The following is an 11,963-nucleotide window of genomic DNA, read 5'->3' as shown; positions in this document are numbered from 1 at the left end:
TGGTTAGAGAATCACAAACAGTTTGACTAAATGAAAACATTTAAGTATGTATCACGATGATTATATTAATAGAATATATTTTTTATTTATATTTTAATCTATTGTTAATACATATAGGTGTTTTTCTTGTTTTATAAGTTTATGACAATAAAAAAAAAAAACACATAGTAATACTATTATTGAACATGTATTACGGAAATATCATGCTTGGTACTGAGTTAAGAGAATTACGCAATTACATTTCATGTGAATTACGCCATCACACCTGCATCAGAGAAACCACCAACAGAAAAAAAAGAAGAAAAAAGAAAACTCCTGAAGGTGTGGTTTCTCTTGAATTCTTTGGGAAGTTGAATCGATTCGTTTCGTTCAATATATGTGCCCCATAAAATCATCATTCAAAAAAATACCCCAGAAGTAGGCTACAAGTTTACGTTACTTTTATTTGAGCGAAAATATGCTGTTTACCGATGAGGTTACATCTCTCTTTTTTAAAATGCGGTGTAGTTATCACATCTCTGCAGTCGAAAAAAAACGTTGTGCGAATCGGTTCGTGTGAATCATTGAACGCAAGCGATTCTTTAAAAGATTCGGACGTAACTTTCTTTATTATCGGAGAGTCCGGTGCGTGCTGGAGTCAAAGATGGGACACCCAAGTAAGCTCCAGAAGAGGCAGCACTCTTCAAGACCACGATAGAGGAAGCAGACACTTGAAACTGCCGAGAGAGGAACATTTTGACATTTTGTTAAATAACGCTCTCCAGTAATTTGAACGCATCCGGATTCATCAGGATGATGAGGATGATGATGATGGTCAAGAGAGAATGACAGGTGAGTAAAACTCCAGCTAGAGTCATATTTTGATATCAATTAAAAAAATACAAAAGTACAGCGAGGGTGCGATTTAATAGTTCTGAAATTAATTAATCATATTTGCAGGGTTCGTTCAGTTTTATTTATTTGTACCTTTTTGTACAGTTCTTGACATCCAAGATGCTCAAGTAAATGTGGTGACCAAAAACTTATTCTTTTGGATTTGCACTAGTACCAGAGTAGGCTATTCTTAGAAGAACCTTAAATACTACTATTTCAGTACCATGGTTTAAATTAAAGTATCAACTATTTTACCATTGCTGTACCATAGTACCTCCAGAGTGCTTTTGTGTAAAGAATTATCATGGTAAGTTTTGAAAAGTATGCTGATACCTTTAGGTGCTTTTCGTGTAAGACTAGTTGGAAAACTTGTTAGAGTTGTTCCGTTAATGATTCCAGGGAAGAGCAGCTTTATTGTAAATATCCAGTACAACTGTGTTTTCAATAGCATAACCAGTTCAGTTAAGTTACTTACAGAAAATTGGTTTATTAGTCACATTAATAATTAACAATGCCTTTCTTTTATGCAGAGCAACAGCCTATGTTTAGTTTTTCAGGTGTGTATATTTACAGCCGTCATTTGAATATTGTTAGTGTGCAACTGTTTTCATTTCACTCTCTGAATATTCTTTTGCATATGTTTTGCATATGAACTATGGATGGGACTACTGGAAACAACAGACTTCTTGATAAAATAACGATATTTGGGTAGTTAAAAAAAATCATGAACATGAGGCTTATATAGACACACGAATATAAAGTATTGCATTTCCTTTTTCCCTTTTTAAAATAATAATAATCATAATCATTTGAACCCCGTTTTTGCAGTTCACTTATACAGCAAATGGATTTTTTTTATATTCAGATACTAAATTGTTACATACAGAATTAATATAAACTCTATTAAATATAAAACTGCTTTAAAAATAGTGTATAAAAACGTTTTAGATGAAGTAAAGCATATTATGCTTATGCTACCCTGCTGTCTGTGTATTAAACCTCTATGGCAATGTCAATTGTTAACCTGAAAACCAAGGGGAGTTTTTAAACCCCTGTTTTAAATAAAACACGTCTTTTTCCTGGTTTAGTAAGCTATTGTTGAGCAAGGGCTGAACTGTAATACTTATCAGTTTCTAATATCATTTCTTCATCACTTTATCAGCATGTTCAGTCTTTTGTGGTGCGGCCACACTAGACTCGCATGCATTGGGAGCAAAAATGCAAGCACATGCAAAGAGTTTTTAGTCAAATATGCTGCAAACAACAGCTCAGGTTGGGTGACCTGCACATTTGCATAGCCAAAAGATGCTTGACCAGTACAGATTGATCTCTTGGCTCAATAACGTTTGCTGAAGGAGATTTGAACTTTCGAATACATTTTTTACTATTATGTTTTATGAATGATTAAAACCACCAGCATGACATCTTGTTGTAGCTGATATTCGTTCGAGAATATGAAGAAGCTATTTTGCATGCATGCTTAAAGCGTACCATGACTGCGCCTTTTCTGATCGCAACACAATCGTTTAATTTCTAATTGTTATTCTTTTTGCCTCCAGCTCCTGTGTTCACATCGGTAACTCCATCTTGGCTCAACGTCACCCAAGAACCTGACATGAATCAGACTTGTGAGGAAAGTGAAGATTTCAAATATTTGGCGTACAAAGTCACGTACAGTGTCGTATTCCCTATTGGATTTATCAGCAACTCTGTGGCTTTGTTTGTGTTCCTGCGTCTCACTCCAAAGAAGACGGCCAACACTGTATTTATGACTAACTTGGCTATTTCAGATGTTGGCTTCTCCTTGACGTTGCCCTTCCGTCTGGTCTACTATTTTAGGGGCGGTCAGTGGGATTTTCCAGACTGGTTTTGCCGCTGGTGTGTATTTTCCTTTTATGTCAACCTGTACACAAGTGTATTGTTTCTTACAGGTCTTAGCGTACTACGATACATCGCCGTAGTTCACCCCATTCGCAACAAGTCCCTGGTTACGGTGTGGAGAGCCAGAATATCATGCTTTGCGATCTGGATTTTTGTGGCTTGCTCGTCAATGCCATTCCTCATGACAGGTACTACAGAGCGGCATAACAAGATGCGTTGCTTTGAACCGGGGAACAACAAGTCATGGAATCGCATCTATAGCTTGAACTACGTGGGGGTTTCGTTTGGATTCGTCATTCCGTTCATTATAATTCTCGTCTGCTACGGATGCATCATCTGCAAACTCATCAAAGGACGAAAAATTGGTAATCGAAGAGGAAACACCCGCCGACGCTCTGTGTATTTGATCGCCGTTGTCCTGAGCACATTCCTGCTGTGTTTCCTGCCATATCACGTCGCTCGCACAGTCCATCTTTATGCCAAGGTTTTAAATGAAAGCTGCCCAGTCATTGAGTTGCTCGTGAAAATTCTGGTCATCTCGTTGTGCATGGCGGCGTCCAACAGTTGCTTCAACCCCTTGTTGTACTACTTTGCAGGAGAGACTTTCCGCACGGCCATCCGTAGAGTGTCAGATCGAAGGACTTTAGGTTCATTCAGCCATAGTGGTGTTTATCCGTCTTTTCGACGTCGAAGCAGCTCGCAGAAGTCAAGGCGCCAAGGCTTCACTTCTGTACACCAAGACTGTCTGCCCTGCTCCTGCCAGGTCATAAACGAAAAGAAACCTGATGGGTGCAAGTCTGACAAGCAATGCAAACTGTCTGACTCTGAAGAAATGCAAGTCCATGATGATTTGCAGTAGTAAAAGATAGTTGCACTTGATGAAGAGGAAGAAATCCGAGTGTATGAAACAGACGTCTTTATTGTTGTCTTGAAAAAGTGAACCTACAGTATAGCATTTTGGTTGTTTTTCCTTATCCTTTTTTTTTAAGTTCTCAACTAAAAGACTGACATGTGAAAGATGTTGTGCATGAGATAAAATGTGGGTGAATCTCACACAACCTCAGAAATGGGTCATATTTAGATGTATGCATTTGGCAAATGCTTTTATCGGATCCTGGACATGTTCTTGCAAGATTCATCCGGGTACACGCTTGAAAATAATGTGGGTTTACAGCATTGCCTTAAAAGAACCATTTTGGTTTCCCAAAAAAACTTTTAGTAAACAGTTCTTCAAAGAACCATTTTTTTTTCTTAGTGTTTAGAACATTTTAATAATCTAAAGAAACTTTTTACACCAAATGTTCTTCATGGAACCATAAGGGCCTGTGATAGCGACCCAAGCGGTCGCAATGAGAATCACACCACGCTACAATATCGAAACTGGCGTCCGAGATGTTGTTTAATAAAAACAGAGACATGTTCTTGCAAGATTCATCCGGGTACACGCTTGAAAATAATGTGGGTTTACAGCATTGCCTTAAAATAACCATTTTGGTTTCCCAAAAAAACTTTTAGTAAACAGTTCTTCAAAGAACCATTTTTTTTCTTAGTGTTTAGAACATTTTAATAATCTAAAGAAACTTTTTACACCAAATGTTCTTCATGGAACCATAAGGGCCTGTAATAGCGACCCAAGCGGTCGCAATGAGAATCACACCACGCTACAATATCGAAACTGGCGTCCGAGATGTTGTTTAATAAAAACAGTATGTGCAAATTAAAACAGGTGTTAAGAGCATAAATAAACCAAATGTTATTTTTAAATCAGTCTTATAAGATGTTTCAGTCTCGCAGAGCGCATTTTCCCATTCTGTTGCGCTACTTTTCCATTGTGTGGGGTGTTTTTTTGCTACTTTTCCATTGTTTTTCTATAGACGGCCATGTTGCTCCTTCGCGCTCACGTCTCGATCAAATATGTTGCGTCTTGCGCAAAATGCGCCACTCAAGTAAAGGAAGATTTTTTTTTACGCTAGCTTTCCCGAGGCAGACGAACTTAGAGTGGTTACAATCATCCAGGTTTGAATCGCGCTCAAATTTATTTGATTTTGATGCAATATTTCCACTGAAGCTCGCAGGTGGCTATGGTAAGGGGCGTGACATTTCCCGACCAGGCGCCGAGTGCTGCCAATCACAACACACACTGGCCCAGCTAACCAATCACAGCACATTTCGTATTTCAGAAGGTGGGCCTTGATTTGATACAGGAACTATTCAAGCCTCATGCCTGACTGGGGAGAGAGGTGTTGTAATAATGTAAAATATGTGAAAAATAATGTGTTTTTCTAACAACCTAGTATGAGAGCCTGTTCTAGTACACCCCCAAAACAAAATCAAGACTTTGTAAAAGAGCATAATAGGACCCCATTAACTAAACCGCGCTCTGTATTAAAAACAGCACTGAAACCGGAGTTTTACCGCATTTAAGCAGCACTAATAACAACAAATACAATCCTTGTTAATAACCTCACCAATAACGCTTATAACAAACCTTGTTCATCTCTCACAACAATCCGTCCATTATCGCTCCCTACCTTACATAGCCTACATATTTTTCTTGTTCTATTTTCAATAGAATGAACCCCTTCTTCAGAATAAATACCTAAAATGAGGATTAAAAGCAAGAGTTAACACAAATATCAATATATAAGACGGATAAAACATTGTAGTTTTGCACATAATCCTTAAAGCTGCAGTCCGTAACAGGGGCGCGGGAAGATACTTTCGGTTGGGGGTGCTGTGTGTGTCCGTGTTGGGGGGGGGGCCGCCAGCGTCACGTGTTCAAGAGGATTAGGCTAATCATCCCATATAGAAAACATCACAAGTCAAATTAATCATGTTTATAAAGATAGACATGGGTTTATTATAGCCCACTTACAATTTACATTTCAGAGATCATTACAAATAAATTATTAAATGCTAAAACTGAATAAATTTAAATGAACAAACTTGGCGTTGCATTTGCAACCATGTGAAAACGGTTTGATGTGATATGAGCTAACCGATCTTTAGATTTAATCACCATTGGTAGCACGATTTATTGTAATGCTTTTTTCCTCAGTTGGTCAGAACAAATGTGGCAGACTTGTTACTTGTTCAGATGACAATATCCGGTGAGAATGCTTATTTGGGATATATATGCCAAGACATAGGCTAGAATCTGTGATTGCGAAGTACAGTAAATATCCACACCGGTGCGGTGACTGACTGCCACACATACTCTTCAGAACATCCGATTAATCCGCGCTGGAGCCGTGCCGACTCACAACCCACGCAAGCTAGATAATTCCGCACACAGCTGCAATTCCAGGTTTTCAAACAGAGATGGCGACAAAGAGGCAAAACTTACGGACTGCAGCTTTAACGTCCGCGCTACGTACCTTTAAGAGCACGCCCAACTCTGGTAAAACACGGAACGGTATAAACACAGTAAAACATGGTAATGGAAGAAAGAACCTCCGTGTTTAAAAGTGCATATATAGTTTTATCACAAACCAGCAAAGCTTATTCAAGAAGATACTTTTCGTTGTTACTAGAGGATATTATTGTAAGACACAGAAATCATTTTTTCCTACAGGAAATAAAAGTCACAAATGATGTCTTGCCAGTATCTGAATTCCAGAAATGATTCCCTAGACAGCTATGAGGTTAAATGGGGAGCAAATGGAGATGTTTGCCGAGATCTTCTCAGATAGACATCTCATGTGCTTCTCTAGTTTCAGAAGAAATCTCAAAAATGGCTCAGATTTAAAAAGCTGCAATCAAATGTCAGATATCTCCCATCATATTCTTCCAAGACTAAAATATCTGATGTTTTATTTTTTTTACTGTATGACAACAGTTGAGTTGTTTATGTCATTTCGTTATGTCATGTCGTTTACGAACTCCCCTAAGCTATACATCTGAACAGTTTATTGGAAGTTGCCGTTTTAGTCAAGTTTCCAGGCAAGCAGAAGGTGCTTTCAAAGCAGCTTGTTCTGCCGATCGCACCACTGAAACATTTCCTATCTGCATTTATCAGAAATGATTCATTGCGTTCATTATATCACTGGATCAAATAAATTCTGAAAATGAGAATTCCAAAACTTCAAAGAAACATTCGATCCCAAAAAACAAGAGCTAGGCCTACATAAAAGACCCTTATCTGTTACCCCATTGAGAGGAAATTCAGTGGAACATTTGGTGGAATTTGGCTGCAACTCCAGGTAATATGATTGAAGACGGGAAGAGTGTGTATAACTACATGATTTCACTAAATACCAAGATAATAAGGTTAATCTGTCTTTAAGCCTGCATTATATATTTTTCTTAGAGGCAAATTGGCAGAAATTATATCTGCTGATTTGCAAACAACATTTTGCTTTCTCATTGCATATAGGGCCAGTATTATCAATGCATTCATGAAGGCATCCTACAGCACAGCTTTACTACTCTTGTATGTTATCATTGGCATTCTTTGTTTCATTTTATATGATGGTCTTTACTTTTTATTGTTAAACTGCATGTAAAAATTTGTTTGTAAAGCACTATGTGAAGAAGATTGCTTATGAAGTCCGTTTTAATAAAATCACAAAAACATTGGTGTTGACTACTGTTTGAACTACACAAGTGAGTTTAACAGCATGAGAATACTAGCGTATACTTACTGCAGTATATACTGTCTCCTACTTGCTCTGTTATTAACATGTATTCCTCTGCCAGAGTCACTAAACTCAGAATCTGTGATAATCCTACAACAGGCAACCATTTGAAACCTTAGAGTAATGCATTCTGTGTCCCAATTTGCTTTTAAATAAAGTGGGCTATTTTAGTAAATGCATATGGGAAGTAATTAGCTGGTATTTGATTTCTAACAACATAATCACGAGTGTGATTGTGTCTCAGAAACTCATTTGTTTCTAAAGGAAGTCACTGCTTAACTGAGGCATCTTCCATACACATGGTCTAGCATGCATACTTTTCCCAAGAAACAGGAATAGATCTGTCAGATAAGGTATAATTGGCCCAAAATCATTTCCTTTGGAGAAAAGGAGGAAAAGCAACACACCAGAAATACAAAACAGATATCTGACCAAGTTATTGAGGCACGTGTTCTCATCTAAACATTCTCGACCACCTAAGAATGTTGCATTGAAAACGTATTAATAACACCCATTAATAAAAGCACTAAAATATGCATGCATTCTTTCTTGCCTAGAGACACGTGAGAGTCATGATGACATTACAGCATCATGTTTTTGACTACATATTCATGTTATAATTATCTACAATTACACCATGTTTCTTAGCCGCTCTGTTCAGTTTCAAAAACAGCTGAACTTTTGTAAAATTTCTGCATGCTTTTATGCACCGAGTGGCTGCCACATTAGCTGGTTAGATATTTGTATTAGCAAGCAGATGTACCTAAAGGTTATGTTTGTCTGCTTTTCCTGAAGATAACTGCTGACTATTGCATAAGTGGTAACAATGAGCCGCTTGTATAACTCCACAAATAATGCATTGTTGTAGATACACGTTCAAAGACACATTCACATGCAAAATTAGCAATTGTTTTCAAATTTCAAACTGAACAATGTGTAGTATAGTAATCCATTTCCAGTGCAAGTCGAGGACCTGCGGAGATGATCAGCCTTCTTGACAGCTGGTTTATTTAGAAATGTTATTCTTAAGAACAGTAATGGACACTTACAGCATGAAGAGCACCAAGTAGGCTACCAAAAAAGGAAACTCAAAGCATATCAGCCAAATGACTCTGTTAAGTGCAGTACAGAAGATGCTCTGTTTGGACACAATGGCAATGTTTTCATTGGAACAACTTTTGTTTATACAGCCATGTTAATAGTTTATGTTTGCTTAATACTTTGGTTTTTGGCTAAATAGTACACATTTTGTTAGTTGTTGTTGACCCAAAGCCAGGGTTCCCACAGTGCTCGACCAATAGAGTTTGTGACCTTTTGAGATCCTTTGTTGAGAAAATTTTAAAATTGTATATAAAGCAACCGTACTTGCAAATATGATACATAAGGACTTTTAAGATTTTATGAACTCCCATGAGTTTTCCAGGCTTGGAAATCACAAACTACCAATAAAAAGTTCTTCATAACCGATTAATAGACTCAATGAGGAAATTTCTACCTGAAATCATTTCTAGCAAAGATAAGCACACATCAGACTGGAAACATACCCGAATATCAAATGATGACGGCATGATTTACTCCAGGAAGTCTGAAGAACGAGGAACTGCTAATTCAGTCAGAACGGACCTTAAAAAAAAGCGGCTTTTATTACGGCTACTTTCTGCTGCGGCAAACTCTCTAGCAAAACATCAGCACATCGGAGACATCTCAAACTTGTTTTATTACATCTTAAATAACAGTACATTTTAATATAGTATCTATGTTGCATCCAGCTTTCTGTGGTACACCGACAGACTGAAATTAAATACAAAAGGTGAGATAGGGAGTGCTGAGATCTACAATTATGAATGAAGAGAGAAAATAAGGGGAATCCGTTTTAATTGAACTGCAATTAATCTTTACTGGTGGCAGCACACACAAATACATCACAATTATTGTACATTATCGCAGAGAAAGGAAAAAAACAATAAAAAAAAGTCACAACTATCAAAGAAAGTGCATCTGTTTACAGTGGAAAAAGAACAGAAGATTCTGCCATGTCAGATGCCATCTCAAAACGTTTAAAGAAAAGCCAAAAGTTTCTCGCGATTCTTCGATCGTACGTTTTGATTTAGAACTCGCGCAAAGGTTTTTCCGAGCGTCTCAAATGGGATTTTTCGCAACTGTCGTTTAATTCGGGACAATTTCAGGAAGCTTGGCCATGATTTACAGGTCGTCTGCAGGAAATATGTGTCGTTTCTCCCTCGCGATTTCTCACAGGTGCATAGCTTCGCCAGTAAAAGTAAAGGATGTATGCACAGCATGTCTAAAACATCTGGAATCGACGCTTCAATGGTCAATTTCTCGGTTTCGTCGTCCTGGTGGAGGTAAGTGGGCCTAAAGACGACAGCGCCTGTTTAAGCAAATTCTACAGCATGCGACTACGTTAATTCATGGCAGATGAAATAAAACGCTTAACTTAAAAAATTTCAGAATTATCATTATTTTCAGACATTGATTTGTACAACATTTCATTCACATAGTAGTAACTGTATTTCCAAGCACAGACAGGGCTATCTGTTCTCTCTCTGGAACTGGGCTAAAAAGAAAAGAAAAGAAAAAGGTTTCGGATTTTCCAAGCACCGATCCCGACACCACTGAAAAAAAAAAAAAAAACCTAAACACTCCCCGCCCGACCTCCCGCCGACCAAAACCATCCCAAAAATCGGAATTAAAGCCAAAAGCTCAAAGGAACGTATAAACGTAAGACCAGAAGATAAGCTAAGGGGTTAATCTGAAATGTTTTTAATCCAATGAAAGAGAGGATTGTATTTTTGCTAGTTTTTTTTCTCTCACTTTTTTTGTACTTTTTTGTGCATTTTCTACATTAAAATTAGCATTCAATGTGATTAACGGCATGTGCTTGGTTAGTTAACGCTTAAAACGTTAGTCAAGTTTCTTATTGTGCAAACAAAGCTGTGACGAGACTGGAAAGAAACATTAGCTAGGATATAATGCTGCATTCGCGTGCAAGTCGGATACCCATATTTACAACGGCCATTCGTAGATAAATGTAGCGAGTACCTCGGACTCAGAAATGGCAAAGTATTTCAAAGAGATATGACATTTTTATGGAATTTTCTTTTTTTTCTTTAATGACAAAGGACCAGGATTCACACTGAAAGTTAACTAATGCACAGATCAGGATTCAAATTTTTTTTTTAGAAAGCTAAGGCTGTTCTTATTAGCCGGTGATCGGCAATAGCCCAGCGATTTTAACAATCAGAACAGATCAGAGGTGAACGCTATCTGGGGACGCCCAAAAATATGAATATTAAGCTTTCACAAGAGGGGCGTGAACTTTACCTCTCGCTCGAGTCACGTTCATGAAAACTACACAACCTCTAGAGTAACCTAGTGCACACGAAAATAACAAAACAAAACACATGATTGGCATCGTCAAAAAAGCCGCTCTTCCATCCTGGTCTAGTTTCAGCATTTTACATGACTTTTCTTGTTTTCACATGGTTTTATAACAGGATTAAAAGTTTTACTAATCAGAAACATATCATCTAAACAGAAAAAACAGGCGGGAAAAAGATCTAGAAGATGGGACTATCAGATAAAAGAAACAAAAGAAGTAGAAAAAAAATAAGAGTTAAATAATTTGTACAATTACACTCCAACATTTGCTTTCTAGACACATGATACATAAGCGTGGGATGATAGTGTTTTGTGTTTTCTCTTACAGGGTGACACAGAATGGTCCGCGAGGGAATGCAAGTTATTCATTTGAAACCACAGGAAATCTTCTTTTTTCTCTTTTTTTTAAGCTGGGTGATAAAACAAATTGTGCTCTTCTTGGTGTAGGAAAGGCATTGTTTTCCCTTAGAAGTTTTATTTCTTTTCATGGTGGTGTCAGTCAGTTTTATAAGGTGTTTTGTTGTTGACGATGCTGTGAAATTTAACATTCTAAAGTTGGAATGGTCTTCCAGTCAACTTTGGAGTTCAAATGATATCTGCGGACAGATAAAAAGAGACCAGAATGATAAAGCAGATATTCATAGAATGACTTATTTAGATCAGACAACTCGATATAATCCTGCGCTATAAATACACAAGTTAAAACGTAACGGTTCCATTATACTGCAAGAAATTCACAAGCGAAAATGTTTGGATAACAGATACTCTAATTTGTAAATTGAATTCCGTGAATCTACACCATAAAAAAAAAAAATGAGGTTGAAAATCAAATAGTTATTGAAGTATGTCTTTCTACTTCAAGCTGTCATGTTTAATTCAATTTTTTGCAGCTTCTTTGAAATTATTTGTACAATTGATTAACAATTCTTGAGTAAATTTATTTTCAAAGTAAATCTGAAACTAAAATAACTAAGAAAAACAATAATGTATTATGATTGATTGTTCATAATTCAGCACCATACCAACTACCACAGTTATATTGATGAAAAACAGAATTTTAAAAAAGTATAAATTAGAATGTAATTATATTACAAAATTTATATTTATATATCAAATTTAATCATAACATTTTATTAAAAAAAAGAAAAAAATTATATATATATATAGAGAGAG

General features: G+C 36.9%; 2 protein-coding genes across 6 annotated transcripts in view; one reads left to right on the top strand and one right to left on the bottom strand.

The window, feature by feature from the left end:
• The first annotated feature begins 641 nt into the window (after window positions 1-641).
• LOC107595440 (cysteinyl leukotriene receptor 2-like) lies at window positions 642-3,613 on the top strand. The gene is made up of 2 exons (XM_016285845.1): window positions 642-831; window positions 2,433-3,613. The coding sequence occupies exons 1-2, from the start codon at window positions 825-827 to the stop codon at window positions 3,611-3,613; spliced, it is 1,188 nt and encodes a 395-aa protein (XP_016141331.1). The 5' UTR covers window positions 642-824.
• A 5,660-nt stretch (window positions 3,614-9,273) lies between these two features.
• The window catches only part of LOC107595416 (guanine nucleotide-binding protein G(I)/G(S)/G(T) subunit beta-1-like), a 20,418-nt gene continuing 17,728 nt past the window's right edge, over window positions 9,274-11,963 (bottom strand). For all 5 annotated transcript variants that reach the window (XM_016285816.1, XM_016285813.1, XM_016285815.1 and 2 more), the window contains one exon: window positions 9,274-11,386. The gene's annotated coding sequence lies outside the window, so the exon portion shown is untranslated. The remainder of the gene's footprint in view (window positions 11,387-11,963) is intronic.

Source organism: Sinocyclocheilus grahami, unplaced genomic scaffold, assembly GCF_001515645.1.
Source record: "Sinocyclocheilus grahami isolate Dianchi unplaced genomic scaffold, SAMN03320097.WGS_v1.1 scaffold202.1, whole genome shotgun sequence".
NCBI classification, from domain to species: Eukaryota; Metazoa; Chordata; class Actinopteri; order Cypriniformes; family Cyprinidae; genus Sinocyclocheilus; species Sinocyclocheilus grahami.
Note: the sequence above shows the minus strand (reverse complement) of the source record. Positions and strands in the feature narration are given on the sequence as shown.